The sequence below is a fragment of the Micromys minutus genome, assembly GCF_963924665.1.
Source record: "Micromys minutus genome assembly, chromosome: 12".
In the NCBI taxonomy this organism is placed as follows: Eukaryota; Metazoa; Chordata; class Mammalia; order Rodentia; family Muridae; genus Micromys; species Micromys minutus.
In genome coordinates, this window is record NC_137981.1 from 43737402 (window position 1) to 43755904 (window position 18503).

Genomic DNA, 18503 nt, shown 5'->3' on the forward strand with positions numbered 1-18503 from the left:
TCCTCACTGAATGTCTTTGGAACTGACACAGGGAAGGTTCCAGTATAAAGTCTAGCTAATCAACCAGCATGTGAGGGTCTGTCTATGTGAAATACAACAGTGTCTTGTGGTTTTGTTTGGTGTATTTAATTTTTTATTGGATACCTTCTTACTCACATTTGAAATGCTATCAAACTCTAATTCCTCTTGCTAGGGCTTCTGAGTACTGACACTCCAGGCATAAAATGACCAAGCCCAGTGTGTCATTTGAATTTGAATTTTATTTAATTTTTTCTTTAGAAGAAATGATAAACAGAACAAATTGAGTAAACACCAGTTCAACTTTTGGCTAAAACATGGGATCTTGATCTAAATTAGACTTGGCCCAGAAACAACCGTGGTGCTACTACAGGTTATTTTCCTTTTAAATGATAGTATAAAGCTATCTAGGGTCCAAGACCTGAACCACTCTTTAGGAATCTTAGCTGTTTCCACTACATATTAGAGAGACATTTTGTAAAGCTTTTTCCAATGGACCTTAACATCCTCAGGGACCTAGATTAAAGCCCTTGTAGACTCCAGAGATGAAGTGGAGTGGACACGATAGCCCCTCTCATTACAGATCCCCACACATCCTGGTTCATGTTTTCATTCTCCCTGACTGACATATCTGTGGACACAGCTATGAACATATGACAAGGACATTATAAAAACTTTCTTCAGTTGCTTTAATAAAGAAATCTTGTGTTTTGCTCGTTTGCTTTAAATCTTGAAATTTGTGAGAACCTAGGTGTTCTTATTCAAGAGTGATAAGCATAATTTGAAACTTAGTACTTTTTCCCACATTATTAGTAAGATTTTAGAATAAACAATTCTGTGATATTCGTACTTTTTGAAATAAAATATGCAAATGTTTTAGTCTATGTAAGAAATTAGAGGCTAAAATCCTGTCATTTGGGAATGACATTGTTCTATGAAGAGTTCACACTTAGAGGTTTGCTTGAGAAAATATATTTTTTAGAATAAGTGTGGTAATTTTTTTAGCAACCACGCAATAATGTTTTGGCCTTTTCAGGTTCAAAGGAATGTATTAGATTTTTTTAAATGCTAGAACATTTTTAAGCTGTAGTTCTAAGCACCAAGGAATCTGAAGCAGGAATTGTGAGTTTATGACTAGCCAGCACTGTGCAGTAGGATCCTGTCTAAAAAACCAAAGGCTTCTTATCTTCAATTCTCTTCTTGTTGCTGTGATAAATTACTCTGACAAAAGCAATGTAAGGAAAGGGGTTTATTCTAGAAGACAGTGCTAGGGTATGGTCTGTCACAGCAGGGAAGTCAAGGTGTCAGGAGCTTGAAGCAGCTGGTCATATGCATCCACAATCACCAATGGAGTAATGGCTACAAGCTAGTGCTCATTTTGTCAGTGCTTTGTGCAGTCCAGGGTCCTCTACAGAGAGCGGTGCCATCTACAGTGACATGATCGAAATAATCCCCCATGGGCATGCGTACAGGCCTATCTCCCAGCCGACCCTAGAGTCTGTCAAGTTGACAGTGAAGACAAAGGATTACACAGGGAATGTAGACTCTTTTCTATAATGCACAGGGGCCTGGCTTCAATTCTTGGCACTGCAAAATTTCAATTAATAATGAAAAAGAATGAAATAGATCTTAGAAATATATATGGTTTGGAAATAAAGAGCATAAGGAAAAAATATAGAGGAACTTATCCTGTAATTTACCTTGGAGACAAGTATTAAAATAATGTTTCCAGTTGTCAGTTTAATGGTCTTCAGAGGCCCTCAAGCAGATCGTCATAATGACATCAAATCACAACCAGGAAAGTTCATGACTAAAATCAGAGTATTACTGCTGAGTATGACCTTACTAATGAAAGCATTAAGAGGTATTATTTGATATCAGAATCTGTATTTAGCTTTGAAAAAGGGTCTTAAAACAATATGATCTAGTCACTTAGGTTAGTAAATTTCCTGGGTTTCTTACCCTTATTCCTTATAAAACTTACAAACTATGTAGTTCATCACTGTTTTGGACAAAATAGAGGTTTCTCTGTATAATTTGGTGAATATTCAAACATAAGATATTCTTTAAATATAGCCTTATTATATTACAGAAAAAGAGTAATAGTATCTTAAATTCTAACAATGCATCCTTGATTTAATGAATAAGAAAGATTCATTAGTAATCAACCCTGAATTCATGTTATACAAATGAAAGCTATTATAATTCTTGAAAGTAGTTTGTCTATTAAGTTGTTAAGTATTTCCCTTTCAAATTTCATTTACATTATCCCTTTACTTAACAAAATATAATACAGACCCAAATGCCTTTTCAGCACATTACAGTGTGTTCAAGGCCAAACCTACTGATTGCAACTCAGAGTTCATGTTTCATTACTATCTTCAAGTCCACAATGACATTTTATTGATCGTTTCTTATTTGTTTAGATTTGCAGACTGTGTATGAAATACTGTCTTACGAGATAAAGTCTCTTACAAGGACTGTTTCTACCTGAACATGTCTGCATTTCAGAAAAGGACCATATCTTTATTTGAAGTACTGAGAGGTGCTTTATGGTTGCGTGTTATTATTAGAAAGTATGACGTTCACATACTACAGAAAGTGTTTGTAAAAAGTCACAGTGCCATGGGGCTGTATCCTTAGCTAGGTAGTTAAGAGTGCTGGTTGCTTTTTATAAAGGACCCAGGTTCAGTCCCCAGAACCCATATGGTATTAACAGACTTCTATAACGGCACTTCCATGGGATTCAGAGCCCTCTGGACTGTTTGTATACGGAACATCCACACATGTTCATGCAGGCAAAATACTCATTTATAGAAATCAGAAATAAGCAAATCTTTTTGCCTTTTCTTAGAGTATGAACCTTCTCTCTTTCTCTGATTAATCAAATTTTTTCTTTCACTTTCCAGCATCCTGAGCACTAAGCAGTCAAACCAAGAGAACCGTTACTGTAATGCAGACCTACAGTAGAGCTGTCCATGGCTGTAAAATAAGAATTAAGTTTTACCATGCTGCAGTAACAGCTGCAAAGTTGATTTTATAGGTTAGGAACTGAATACACTGAGCAGTAGAACTGAGTCGGTGGCATCAACCTCATGTAGAATAGTGGCTGAACCAAACCCCCCCCCTCTTTTTTTAATTTTATAAAATATTATTATAGCTCACAAAGTTTGTTACATAATAATATATGATGAGAACATTATTTTTTTCTTTTTCTTTTTTTAAGAAGGACTAAGGCTTCCACATTTTGGACTTCCTTCTTTTTGAGCTTGATAAGGTCTATGAATTGTTTCATGGGTATTCAGAGCTTTCTGGGGCTAGTATCCAATTATCAGTGACTGCATATCATGTGTGTTCTCTTGTGACTGGGTTACATCACTCAGGATGGTATTCTCCAATTCTACCCATTTGCCTAGGAATTTCATAAAGTCATTGTTTCTAATAGCTGAGTAGTACTCCATTGTATAAATGTACCACACTTTCTGTATCCATTCCTCTGTTGAATGACATCTGGGATCTTTCCAGCTTCTGGCTATTAGAAATAAGGCTGCTATAAACACGATGGAGCATGTGCCCTTGTAATATGGTGGAGCATCTTTGGTGTATTTGCCCAGAAGTGCTATAACTGGGTCTTCAGGTAGTAATATGTCCAATTTTCTGAGGAACCATCAGACTGATTTCCAGAGTGGTTGTACAAGCTTACAACCCCACCAACAGTGGAGAAGTGTTCCTCTTTCTCCTCATCCTTGACAGTATCTTTTGTCATCTAAGTTTTTTATTTTAGCCATTCTGACTGGTGTGAGGTAGAATCTCAGGGTTGTTTTGATTTGCATTTCCCTGATAACTAGGTATATCGAGCATTTCTTTACCTGATTCTTAGCTATTTGGTATTCCTCAGTTGAGAATTCTTTGTTTAGCTCTGTACCCCATTTTTTTTAATAGGATTGTTTGATTCTCTGGCGTCTAACTTCTTGAGTTCTTTGTATATATTGGATATTAAACCTCTATCAGATGTAGGATTGGTAAAAATACTTTCCCAGTCTGTTGGCTGCCATTTTCTTTTCTTGACAGTGTCCTTAGCCTAACAGAAACTTGGCAGTTTCTTGAGGTCCCATTTGTTGATTCTTGATCTTAGAGCATAAGTCATTGGTGTTCTGTTCAGGAAGTTTTTCCCTGTGCCTATGTGTTCTAAGCTTTTCCTCACTTTCTCTTCTAACAGTTTCAGTGTACCTGGTTTTATGTGGATATCTTTGATCCACTTGCACTTGAGCTTTGTACAAGGAGATAAGAAAGGATCGATTTGCATTCTTCTACATGCTGACTACCAATTGAACCAACATTGTTCATTGAAGGGGCTGTCCTTTTACCATTGAATGTTTTTAGCTCCTTTGTCAAAAATCAAGTGACGATAGGTGTGAGGGTTCATTTCTGGGTCTTCAATTCTGTTCCGTTGATCTACCTGTCTATCTCTGTGCCAATACCATGTGGTTTCTAACACAATTGCTTTGAAATATAGCTTGAAGTCAGGGTTGGTGATTCCCATAGAAGTTTTCTTATTGTTGAGAATGGATTTCAATATGCTAGGTTTTTTGTTATTCCAGATGAATTTGCAAATTTCTCTTTCCAACTCTATGAAGAATTGAGTTGGAATTTTGATGGTGATTGCATTGAATCTGTAGATTGCTTTTGGTAAGATGGCCATTTTTATAATGTTGATCCTTCCAATCCAGTAGTAAACCTTAAATGGCCAGGTTACAGACATTATAATCTCTGTCCCGTGTTTTAAGTCATTGTACAAAAAATGGTTAAATTAGTGTTACATCAATTCTGATAAGGTAGGGCAAAGGAAGAAGTGATTAGCTTTATTTTTGAGGCTTTGGAATACTTCTCTCTAACCTTAATTTTTTTCCTCTAACATGTAATTAATCATATAGGGTTTTTTTCCACTTATGTTAGTACTATTTTCTTATGTGCATGAGATCTTCCTCTATCATTTTAGTATATAGGCATAATATTTTGTGATATGAATATACTTTAACTTATTTAGTTGTTCCTCCATTTTTTAAAAGATTTAGTATTATTTGTTTGTTTTTTAGACAAACTCTCAGGAAGCTCACACTCACTATGTATCCAAGGCTGACTGAACTTTTTGATTCTTCAACCTCTATCCCCTGCTTGCTGGGATTATAAGCATGGGCTGCCTGCTAACAGTTCTGCTGAGACCGTGGTGGACATGAAGTCCAGGGCTTCGTTCATACTAGGAAAGTAACTGGGCTACAGAAACACCATATTATACTCAGTAATGCTGAGTAATCTTCTTGCCAGTAAGAATACCAAGTACAGTCTTAATGGGCTATAAATGACTGCTTTGTGTGTACAGTTTTCCATACCTTTTGCTAATGGCATTTTCTAGTGTGTATAACATATGCTCATAGCTTAGGACATCCTACATCCTACACACTGAGTGATTGTATATATTTCCTGAAATCCACATGTTTCTGCCCAATCTTGAATATTTTTGTTTTATCATTGGGGTAGAATTGAAGCATTTTATGCCTTTTGAATTTTTCACATCTGGAAATGGTATCATATAGCCTACAGTCCAATAGTAAATACGTGAAACAAGATTACATTGTGTTTTTGTTTCATAGCTTCCAGTCCAGTTAGTTACTCCTTCCCTTCTTGTGAGCTAGACCTTCATAGTAGCCAGATCCTGTTCATAACCTAGGAGGTGTGTCAACATGGATGTGCAATCGAAGCAGCATGGTGAGTGCTGGCACACAGCACTGGGGGCCATGGAGGCTTACCCCAAGGTAGACCAGAAGTATTTTGAAAAGGGATTGTTACCATGACTGTTTTTTTGTTTTGTGTCAGTCTTCTGTCCTCCATCTCATGGAGACACATGGACATAGATGATCACTGTCCTATGGACATGCAAGGCTGTCATTCCTCATTGCCCCTTCTGTACACCTCTCTACGATGAAACTCATAATGGATGTGTCTTATTTCATTAGAACTGTTGTTCTTAGATTGTGGCTAATAAATATTTTCATATCCTTGACACACAGCATTAGATGCCCTTCTGCAGTAGTGTTTCCATACAGAGCATGAGAGTCTCTGCTTCAGTGTGCTCTTGTCAACAGTTTTCTATGTTGACAGATGCAGTGAGTAATACGGGATCTCACTTTTGTTTTCATTTTCATCTCAGTTATTGATATGGACAGAGATATTTTCATGCATTTTCTTCTTAGGATTTATATTTCTATATCAAACCTGCGTTTTAGAAAGGTTGTTATAGCTGTCTTACTCTTATACATATTACTGATTGTACCTCCAAAGTTATCTATTTATATTTGTCTCTGTGTTTTCTCTTTTCTTTTTATTAATGAACAGTTGTTACCTAATTTAGGAATGATTTTTTAAAATATTTCTACTATTTTAAACATGTATTTAATGAAGTTCAAAAAAAGATGCTATTAAAGTTGAAATTTAAATGTATTTTTTCCTACCCTTGTCTAAAGAACTTGCAGATTTTGAAATATTACTACAATTATTTTCAAGGTTTATTTATTTTTATTTTATGAGTATGACTGTTTTGCCTTCATATATGTGCACTGTGTGAGTGCATGGAGCCTACACAAGCCAGAAGAGGGCAACAGATCTTTGGAACTGGTATGATAGATAGACTGCTGTAAGCCACCGGCTGGGCTCTGGGCGCCACAGCAGGCTCCAGTGTAAGAGCAGCAGCTGCTCCTAACTGCGGAGCCATCTTCCCAGCCTCCCACCCCCGTGATTTCTAGTTTAACTTTCAGCTGTTTTGTTAGTGGTTTCAGCTCTGTGTTCTCACCCCCTGTCTCTTAGGTATGAAGCTCTCTTTCCATTGGTGTTGTCCTGTTTGATGTTTGTCTGGATACACGTGGAACAAGAGACCCTCCAACAGCCTGGTGTTTCTTGTAAACAGAAGGTAGTTCTACAAGCCATTGCTGCTTTGATTTGGGTATAACAAAATATTCTCCAAAGCTATATTGTCCTTACATTATAGTATAATTCCACCAAAAATTCTTTCTGCTCTGAATTTTAGCATTTTTAAAACTTAGCAAATTTTACTTGGCATTAATAATTAAGGTAAGTAATTAACACATGAGGGAAACTTTCACTTATAACAAAACACAGTTTACAGTTTCTCAAGACATGTATGTGTTGGGCTTTTACTAGAAAATTATTGAGAATCACATTGAAAATATCAATATAGAGTGGGCAACACATGTCAGGGATAAAAGTGCTGGGCACCTGATAACACACCTGCTCATCTGGGTTACAGTGGTAGAAGAGGAGAGCCAAGAGCTCCTCTCAAACGCTGTCCTCTATGAGATGTAGTCCCATTGTCCCCACTCCTGTTTCCACCTCTGGTCTTTCCTACTGACAGTTGACTGGTTGTAAGGTGACATTAAGTACCCACTGTTTCTGTAGCCTTCCCAACCAGATGCTTATTCTGTGATTGTAGTGACTGAGGTCTCTGGCCGTGTCCTCCACAGTTTACACACTGTGCTGTGATTAGCACTGGCTAAAAGCCAATCACTTGTTAAGGATGTCACCTCCATGATGAGTAAGAAAGCTATGCAATGTCTCTGTTTTAGAACTAGTAATTCTGAGAAATTGGTGACAGAATCTTTAGTTTTACTGAGGTCAGGTGGAGTAACCATGCTTTTGTACACAATCATCCTTCCCTAGCTCCAGCTGCCTTCCAAGAGGCATTGCTCATTTAGAATAACTTTTGTGCAGAAGCAGCAATGCTGGTACCTGGATGTGAAAACCAGTGTTGATCAGATCAGGGTAAAGTCAAGAACTATCTTTGATACTATTTCAGGAAAAGAAGATCCCTTTTAAAATTTTACTTAAATGAAAGCAAGGTTTTTTTGTTTTCTTTTGTTTTGTTTTAGAAAAATGCCAAAGCATGCCAGTGCTTCTGGCTCTTCATGTAGGGTATGGCAGCAGGGAGAGCTCTGCTTCCAGCTCTCTTATAGCTTCTTTTCTGGGCTTGGGACCTAAGCAAGAATCTCTCTGCATTACTTAATGGAGTGACTTCTCTTTTATCAAAGATAATAGTTTATCTGCAAATAGAATTAACAGAATGCAGTAAATGCTTACTTTGCGTCATTTTTTTAAATATTGCTGATTTAAGAAGACTGGAACACTGATAAATGAAGTCTCTGAATAATGATTTGAAAGTGGAATATTTATATAAAGTAGAAAAAAAAGACCAACTGTTACTTTAATGACCCAATAGTACCATAACTCCGTTTAGCATGTTACTAACATATTTTATTTTTCTGTGGGTTATAGTAAGATGTGTTCAAGCTATTTCACTGTTGTGGGGTTTTTTTTTGTTTGGTTTGGTTTGTATTGTTTTATTGTAGGCACAGTACAAATTCTTAGGTATGTTGGCTTATCTTAATTTGTCTGTATGTAACCCAATTGCTATTGTGTACTGATGCTTTCTTGTTCCCTCCAGCTTACCAGCATCCAGTTCACCTATAATACTGACATAGCTCAGTGCCGACAGCTCTATCTGGATGACATTCGTAGGGCCTTTTTCCTCATATCCTTTGCTGGGACTTTAATAGAGTAAGATGACACAGAAGGTAATTCTGCGTGTTACTTAGTAGGGTTAACCGAGGCTGTAACTCTCTTGTCAGCTTGAGTTTTCCACATACATAGTGGAGATGGCAGGTGCTAGGCATTCTTCTCAAGGGTACAGTGCTTGCTTACAAGCACCGAGCCCGGGCTTCGACCCTTACTAATGCAAAGACGTTTTTAGCTATAGGAAAGTAACAATGAAAACGTGTATGTTCTACCATCCAGTGTCTTAGCAGCTAAGAGTTTTTTTCACATATGCACATTACTCCTTAAAAAATAAAATGTTAAAGCTAAACCTGAATTCTCCTTTCAACTCTTAACTCCTGTTTAAGTTCTCCTGCTCTGGAAGAAACCATTAGGAGTTTGCATTTTATGTGCTTTCCTGAGGCTTGTTAGGTCATACCTGCCTTGTAGCTTGGATCCTTCAGAGGAATTACTGGCATTACAAGTTTAAAAGATACATGATGAAGCCTCAGCTCAGGGGACCTACTGGCCAGCTGCAAGAAATTCATAGGGTGTTATTCCTTTTTTAAAAATTTTTACCTAAATTTTCAGCTCTACTGAGGTAAAATCAATAAGGATTATAAATCTTGGAGGTGTATAACTTTATGCTTTGACAGACGCTACAAAATGATCACGCAAAGTAACTGACACACCCTCACCTGTTTAGCTGCCATTTGCGTTGCATCCCTTCTTTCTTTCCTTTCTTCTTCACATTTTCCTTCCCAGCCTCCTCTTTCCCTCTTGCCCTTTCTCCCTTTTGAGAATAATTAAGATCTACTGGCTTAGCAGACTTTAACACAATACAATTTATTAACTATTACCATACTGTTCCAGACCTTACCTGTGATAATAGGTAATTGAAACTTTTGTCCTTTGACCAAATCTCCTAACGTGCCCCTCTTCCTAGTCCTTCTAGGACATCTATTGTCTTCTCCGTCTGTTTGTTTCCTTTTCTGCATTTTTTTGTATTGGTCTGTTCTCCTTTTCTTCCTTTGCCTGATCTTGAACTGTAGTTTTCCCATTCTCCCTCCTAAGCCTGCTTTCCCTGTCTAATGGCAGCCTTTTCTTTAGCACTGGCAGACACCTCTGACAACCATTTCTCCAGTTCTGATCTCTCCTGACCTCAAGAGCCCCATGTCCTTCATTTTCCTGAGAACCACCTGTGTCAACTGAGTGACAGCTGCTCCTACTGGAAGCAGCTCCTTAGTAAGCCTCCTGCCTCTGACCTGGACTACTGAACTACTCTGTAGACAGCCTCCTGCCTCTGTCTTCCTATGTGTGTGTATGACAGATCACATGGAATCTTATTATGTCACATACCTGAACTGTTTGCTTCCAATATAATTTCCACAAAAGGGTAAACCTATTAGTAAAGTCTATATTAATTTTTTTACTGTGTCTATCAATGGGCCATTAGATCTTACCATGCTACTGTTTGATGACAATGTAATCAAATTTCCCACTATGTCTACCAATCTTAGCATATCTAAGTCACTTTAAGACAGTGTCATATGCATTTATGTTCTTAGTACCTACCTCTGTTTTGGACAGGTACTGGACAATAAATGTTGGTTGGTTAGGTGAGAACTAAGGAAGTGGTTGCATGGATACCTTCATAGCCCAGCTCCTGGCTCAGATGCTGCCTTTTAGTCTCAAGCCAGGTCTCTGTGCCATGTGCGTTATTAAAAGATCTTATTTTTAACAAGAGTCAGGCAGCATTTTGAGTATTTTACTAGCTGTAAGTCCTGGACACTAATGGGTTTGATACTTAATACAAATCAAAGTTCAAGAAATGTAGCCAGCAAAATAATGTAGTAGGTAAAACCCTCTTTGTGTGTGTGGTGGATAGTGTTTGTCAACTTGGCACAAACTAGAGTCACTAGGAAGAGGGAACCTCAGTCGAGGAATTGCTTCTGTCAGATTCCCTGTGGGCAAGCCTGTTGGACATTTTCTTAATTAATGACCCAGTTCACTGAGCTGGTGGACCTGTTCATACAAGGAAAGCAGTCTGAGCAAGTCATGGTTACCTAGTCAGTAGGCAGCATTTCTCCAAGGTCTCTGCTTCAGTTCTTGCCGCCAGGTTCCTGCCTTATCTTCCCACAGTGAAGTACTCTGATACCAGTGTGTAAACCACATAAATCCTTCCCTTCCCACATTGCTGGTCGCCATTGCTTTATCCCAGCAATAGGAAGTAACTGATATACTGTGTAAGCCTGATGACCTGAGCTTAATTCCCAGAACCCACTGTATAAGGAGAGAATGGACTCCCCAAAGTTCTCCTTTAACTTCCACACACTCACTGTGAGTATTCCCGTGCCCATGCTCATGTACACATATCATACATGCACATACACATGATAATAATGATAATAATAATAATAATATTTTAAAATCATTCAATAAATGTTTAAAATGTTTGGCATTTTCTATTGAGTTATTCTAAAGTCGATCTATATATAGAGAGCGAGCCTTTTGAAGAACCTATTATGAGTTTCACATGTAGAGGGCACATGATGAGTATATGTATATATATCCTTCTTGTAGCTGAAAATATTTGATGTTCTAGGCCTACATCCTTTTGGAAAAGTCACGAGCCACAACTGCAGACACAGTTCATCTTGTTGATGCATAAAATGAGAAAAGCAAAGTAGGCTTCTCAAGAGTCACCAGAAACTCCATGATCCTAATAGTTTCAGATCTTTGTGATATGCTCACCGGGGATGTTCCCAATCATCCTTTTCAAACAATATTTGATGATTAAACAGATAAAAAAGCAAATTGCTTTTGTGGTAGAATATGCTTTTATTTTTCTAAATGAAAAAGAGATCTTAACAAACACATGGTTCAAATGCTTTGGCTAAAGTAGAAAGAAACAGGCCTAAACTGATGTTCTTACCTTCATGCTAAATGAGAATGACCTTTGCAGGTGATTTGACCAAGCTCATTGAGAAAACATACCTGGTTTAGATACAGAGTTGGAAATCTTCCACTTGAAAGATTGTTTTGACAATTAAACAAGAATGAATGATATGGAAAGAAATTTATGTGAATTCTAAGTTGTGTCGGTATTTCCTTAACTGTGTGTAGGTTTTCTTTTTATTAACTGCATTTTTTGGAACTGGAAATATAGCTTCTATTAACAGGTAATTTTCTTTATATTTATTTAGTTTTGGATTGTGTGTGTGTGTGTGTGTGTGTGTGTGTGCACGTGTGTCTCTCTGTGTGTGTCTCTGTGTGTGTGTGTGTGTGTCTTTTAGAAGAGCAGTAACTGTTCTTAACTGTTGAACCATCTCCCAGTCCCTTTTTCTTGTTTTATATTCAATAATATAGTGGAGTATAATATGATAGATAACAAAAGATATTAGCATAGAGACCTGTTTTGTTCATTCTGCTGATTCAATTTTAGTAAGAGTTGATTTCAGAGAATTACTGAGTGTCCTCTTAACAGAATATACCTTTAGTCTTAGTGTGAATTCTAAAATCTTTACTCTTCCCTTTCCCACTGTCTAGCTTTGACCTTGCCTCTGTGTATTGCTTTCTGACTGTGTTTAGTCCTTTCATGATGGGAGCACTCATGATGTGGAAGGTGAGTTTTCTAATTTTATTACTTGCATTAAATGATTAATTTAAAGATGATGATACTAAGTTTGTGTGACATGTGGCATTAAGATTGTAAAGTTATTGTCATTGTAGCAGAGATAGTCTTTCAGTATTGACACTGGGGGAGGCAACCCTCTAGCCTTTGCTTCCAGATATTCAGATATTTATTCCAGAATAAATCTTTGCTTTATTCTTAAGACTGTTTGACTACAAAAGAATAAGGATTCTGTTAGCCCTCCCCCAAAAAATTCTATCATAGGTAATTAAAGACTGGCTGGGAGCTGTGATCAAAACTGCAGTACTACTAAAAATGAGGAGGTTCCCTGACCCCCATGGGTCTCCAACCACAAGATGGCTACTGTGTTCTCATCTTTTCCTTGTACTTTGAGTTGATGAATCCTTTCAGCACATGTCTAATTGAGCACTCTTTTTAATGTGTCAGGCACCAGCTTAGTGTTTACAGGATCAATGTAGTCATATGTTCAGGTGTCTAGAGATAAATATTATGGTAGAATACAGCCCATCATCCTTAATATCATGTTGTTAGTTGCTTTTCTGTTGCTGTGATAAAATTCCCTGACAAAAAGTAAGTTAGGACAGAAAGGGTTTGTTTTCAGTTGCAATTCCAGAGAGGACACCGTCTATCATGGAAGAATGGTACTGAAGCAGAAACATAAATCCAGCCTGGCAGTCAGGATGCAGAGAGACCTTATTTCATCTGCACACAGGAAGGAGGGAGAAAGCAGGAAGTGGAGCCAGACTATAAACTCTCAAAACCTACCCCAAGTGATGTACTTGTTCCAGTAGGACTTTGCCATCTAAAGGCTCACAATCTTCCAAACAGTGCCAGCAGTACTCAGTGTAATACGTGTGTCTGTGAGGAACATTTCTCATCCAAACCAGTATAGTTGTTACACTTACCTGTTCCATCTACCAAATCTCTCCTCTATAGTTTTTGGCACATTTTATGTAGTTAGTATATATCTATGTTACTATTCAGATACACAAGTAATAACTGTTGAAAACATATATCCTCTTAGTAGGCGTATGTCCTCTTAGTAGGAGTTGTTTTAATGCACCAGTTGTACTGACTTTTTTACTACACTAATAGAAATGTAATTTGAAAATGGTAAAAAGATATTGGGCATTTTCTCATGACCCATTCTCTATTCTCTGTATATGTTTTTAAATTATTACGTTGAACATGAGTTTATAACATGAATAAAATAACATTTTTAAACCCAAAAAAAGGCAATAATAAAATAGCTGAGTCATGTTTGTGGTGTTATAGTATCTAATAACAAGCTAAATCCAGAATGCTGTGCATCATAACAAAAGGCTGTAACTAACTTGCTTTAGTTCTTGGAAACATGAACATTGTCATAATCAGTAGACTATGTCACACAGTACAAAATGTATAGAAGATTTTATACATTTTATAGAAGTTTGAAATGCAGGTTAGTGTTTGCTGTCACTCTTTGTGTGTTAGCTTTTACATCTGTTCTCACTCTCATCATGTTCTGGTTCCTGTCAACTGGTATATATTAGTTATTTGAGAGATTGAAGGTTGTTCTATAAGCAGAACATGTTTCAGGTACCTGTTACCAATGGCATCATTGTTGTTCTTTGAAACAGGTTTTGATTCCGTTTGTTCTTGTGATGTGTGCTTTTGAAGCAGTTCAAATAACGACACAGCTGTCATCAAAAGGGTATGATAAATGCTCACGAAGCCCTGGGTTTCCCTGCTTTTCATAAATGAGAGAATGTTTGAAGATATTTTATGTGATTGCTATCAAAGCTTTGTAACACAAATTGCTTATCATAAAATTAAGAATTTTTTCACTTTTAGATTTCAGCTGTCATTAGAGGAAATTGGTTAATTCAGGTCTTTAGCAAATAAATATGCTTTCTTTGCATTAAAACATTAGAATGTTATTCAAGATAGTGAAAACTCTCTAGAAAACCACAAATTTTAGATACTGTAGTTAATTATTTGTCTCTTGTGGCATAATGGCACCTATAAAAATGAAAAGGGCTGTTGTTGCAATGTCTCTTGGCTTATTTCTTTAAAATTATTCAGCAAGCCGGGTGTGGTGACACACACTTCTAATCTCAGCAAATGGGAGGCAGAGGCAAGTGGATCTCTGGGTTCAAGGCCAACCTGGTCTACAAAGCAAGTCCAGGATAGCCACAGCACACAGAGAAACCCTGTCTCAAAAAACAAATGAAAAGATTATTGAACAAATTTGTTAACCTTATTTCATTTTGTATGGGTTGACATTAACTTTTCTGTATATCAATAATTTGCAAAAATACACATTGACAAATGTATGCAAAAGATTCTGAGTTTTGAGACATATCTGAAGCTACCAGTCTTCAGCATTCAATATTCTGAAAGAAAAGTTGTCAACCAAGTATTTGCTTTTTTAAACCCATAAAATTACTTCGTCAGAGGTTTTTCTATGCAGTGGTTCTCTGAAAACACTTATAAATAGCAGTTTTATAAAGAAGTCAGGCTGGCAGATTAGTGCTAAAAGGAAGAACAGTTTTAACATAAATTTGCATGTTTTCCTGATGAGCTTCAGTAGAGCTCAGTTTAGCATGCGAGTATATTATATATACACTATACATTCTAAAACGGTTTCCTTCTACTGCTTAGAAATAGTCAAAATCTTATATCTAGTTTGAAAGAAAATAGTCTTTGAAGATATTTACATGAATTTAATAGTGAAAATGATTCTCATCAGTATCATACAAGTGACAGTTGCTTAGATGCAACAAAAACTAGTAAGCAACATAGTATGCATCTCTGTTAGTAGACGAATTTTTCAGAAGGAAATTTAAATAAGCCTTGTATAAGAGGAACTGGGGGCAGTGGGATGAGAACAGAAAGCTCACCAATTTTGTGTATCTGTATACAGGTATCTGTGTACATTTGTATAATAATTCTGTGTTAAGACTAATATAAGAAAACCCTAAACACAGAGACCAGAAGCAGAGGTGGCAAAATTAAAGGCTTAAAAAATACCTTTTCCTTTGACCTTTAAGGCCCGAAAGGCATTGACATTTCCCCTGTGTATCAGAAGCTCCCCATGTTTAATATGCCATCCACTGAACTCAGTGAACCCATTATCCTATTGCCAGATAGCTTTGAATCTCTTTTCTTTACTTAGCTGAGGAAGTCAGACTACACCTTCCTTCACTGCTTATCTCTTCTTAATTCTCTTTCATGTCTTCCCCTCCTCCCTCTGAACCTTCATGGTTACTTTAGTTTTGCTGCTAAACATCTTAGAATTTTTAAGTCTTGGGACAAAGGAAGCTTTATTTACGTCATGGTTGTTTATTATACCTACACTGGCAAAATATAAGTTGAATCTAACACATCAATGAGATGACTCTACCTCCATTTCTCCTCACCAACTCCTTAAGATATGTGTTAGACAAGGTGAGGTAGAAAAGCCATGATAGCATTATTTTCTTTTATATGACTTAAAATGAACTTTTCTGATTGCCATTTATTTATCTTGTTCCTCAGTCTCCATAACTGAGCTCATCATAAAGCCTTGTTTATTTTGGATAGAGGCCATAAAATGGCACATGGATGTGAAGGTTACCTGATAGAGGATGGGCCAAGGATGCTTTGGGCAGTGGCCGTGGTTTCTGTGTGGGCAGTCTGATTGGTGCTCTAGCAGCCCTACTGTCCACCCTTCCTCTCTAATGGTATTGCCTTAATCTCCCTGAGTTACTGGGGATGGTGTTCACAGTTGGGTTCCAGTGTATTTGAAAGGTGTGCCTATACATTGATGTCAATTCTTTCTTTACTTTTCAGCCTTTTTCTTGTTGTTCTCATCATATCAGACATCATGGCTTTGGTAAGGCACTATTGAATATTTGGTGTAAGTAGGATTGGGAAGCTTAAGCTCCGTATCTATTGAGTTGGGAGAAATATGAATACATTTCTGTACATGAAATCTTTCTATACTGAGCTCGAAATGATAGCTGTTTACATAGGTACTCGTGTAGAAACTTGTCTTAAATTGTTAAAATTTTTCCTGTTACTTGACTTAGGCTGTCATTTTAGACTTTCAGGTTGTTCTCATTTATGTCTGAAATGAACCTTTTGTAGATTAACAGAGGGATCCAATTTAGATTTACATAACCCCTCACACATTCTTTAAATACTGATTTCTTTTTAGTCTTCTCAGATTAAAAAGGAGAGAAAAAAAGAAGTGAATGAAGGAATATGGAAATACAGCTTTATCAACTGGGAAATGTTATTAGTTAATAGCTATAATCAATGAATTCTAAGTAAGGAACTTACAGGTAGTCTTCGTTCATATAATGTCTTAACAAAAAGAATTTGAGGAATTCTCATAGCTACTCCCAGGTTTGTTATTCTGTAGAAGCCTCACAGAACTTGCTGACTCCTCCTATAGTCTCAGTTCTGGTTTACAACAGTGGGATCATATACATAAGTCAGCCAAAGGGGTTTCTGTGTCAGCAGAGTGCAGAGTTCTCTTGTTTCCTCCCTCGGAGTAAGGACAGTGCTGTCCCTCAGCACAGTGTGACAGTACACAGGGAACACTGCCAGCTTACACTGTCCTTTTCTTTTTAATGGGTCTTGGTCACCAGAGCACATTTGGCTCAACTGATCATTAATCCCCAGACCTTTCAAGGGTTGAAATCACACCATACTGCCTAAAGATTCCATCATAGATCATGTTTTAGACTGGCAACCAATGCTTCATCACGCATACCAAGGGCCTAGAAATCACTTCTCAGTAGTAGAGAGCCATGCCTCTTTTATGGTATGATTAATACCTGACTGTATATCTACTAAGTAATTTACCAAATCTGATGGCTGGCCCGTTGTTTTTTTTTTTTTTGTTTTGTTTTGTTTTTTTTTTTTTTAAAAAGATTTATTTATTTATTTAATGTGAATACACTGTGGCTGTTTTCAGACAGAACAGAAGAGGTCATCTAATCTCATTACAGATGGTTGTGAGCTACCATGTGGTTGCTGGGAATTGAACTCAGGACATTTGGAAGTGCAGTCAGTGTTCTTAACTGTTGAGCTATCTCTCCAGCCCTGGCCCCTTGATTTAAATGAGAGCATTTTTGTACTTTCTTCATCTAAGTATCTAGCATTTTTCTTAAATTGATCACACATGACGTTAGAACAGAATCATTCAGAAGTGACAAATAGGTAAGAACAGACGAGAGCTGAATGTTCCTGGTTGATTCTGTGTGAGGCATCACTCAGTTTGAGATGAGAAACTGTTTCTGATCCAGCTTCATTGGTGTGACTAATTCTGTGTCCTTCCTTCCTTTTCATGAACCTACTAAACTTGATACGGGCTCCTGGTGTTTAATAAGCTAGTCTCTTTGTCCAGAAGCAACTTCCTTATTTCTCTCTTTCTCTAGTTTTGTCTTATGTGATTTCTACTTTTCATTTAGATTTTACCTTCCTCTGTTTCTGTATTTCTCACACACACGTGCACACATACACATGCATTTGCACGCATAATAGTTTGAATGATTCAATAGATGATGCATCTAGAGGATTTTCTCTAGACTCTGGCAGTGACTATTATTGAGTCATAGTACACAGTTCAGCAAGTTTGTTGATCAGATGATGTAGTTCCAATAGGATCTTTGACATTTTTAATAATTTTTATTGCAGTTAGTTGGTTTTCTTATATTAACAAACACCACTTTTTGTTCATTTGATTGAATTTTAATTTCATTTTACCATTTGGGCAATTGCATATTTGATACAATCAGAAGTTGTAGTTAAGGGTAAATCCTTGTCAATTCTGGACAGAAAATGATTCTAGAGGGTCAGAGATGTCAAATATTCATCCCTGAAACAACTTTGTTTATAGATTGCAACCAAATAGTCTTTGTTTTTAATGAAGTCATATTATATTATCTTTTACAGCATTTTTTCTTCTTGGTCAAGGATTCTGGCAGCTGGCTTGAAATCGGAACAAGGTATTGTATTATGTGTAGGCACGTAGACTTACGAAAGTGGCTTGATACAGGTGCCAGTATAACTTTGAGACATGTACAGGAAGTTGCATAAATCTTACAGCTCTGAGTTGAGATACCTTTTTCTAATTCTTGATAGGAACACACTGGCAGTTGTTTTTATGGGATGCTATGGGCTAGGAGGATAGATGTTTAGTGTGGAGAGAACTGGGGCAAGCAGGAAGATAGAAGAGGGAATCCGGGATCTGGAGTCT

General features: G+C 37.1%; 1 protein-coding gene across 1 annotated transcript in view; it reads left to right on the forward strand.

The window, feature by feature from the left end:
- The window catches only part of PIGN (phosphatidylinositol glycan anchor biosynthesis class N), a 120378-nt gene that overhangs the window by 88630 nt on the left and 13245 nt on the right, over positions 1–18503 (forward strand). The window contains exons 25-31 of the mRNA XM_080926400.1: positions 6880–6982; positions 8531–8617; positions 11746–11801; positions 12169–12244; positions 13894–13967; positions 16088–16130; positions 18200–18252. Coding sequence (XP_080782526.1) covers positions 6880–6982; positions 8531–8617; positions 11746–11801; positions 12169–12244; positions 13894–13967; positions 16088–16130; positions 18200–18252 — 492 coding nt within the window. The remainder of the gene's footprint in view (positions 1–6879; positions 6983–8530; positions 8618–11745; positions 11802–12168; positions 12245–13893; positions 13968–16087; positions 16131–18199; positions 18253–18503) is intronic.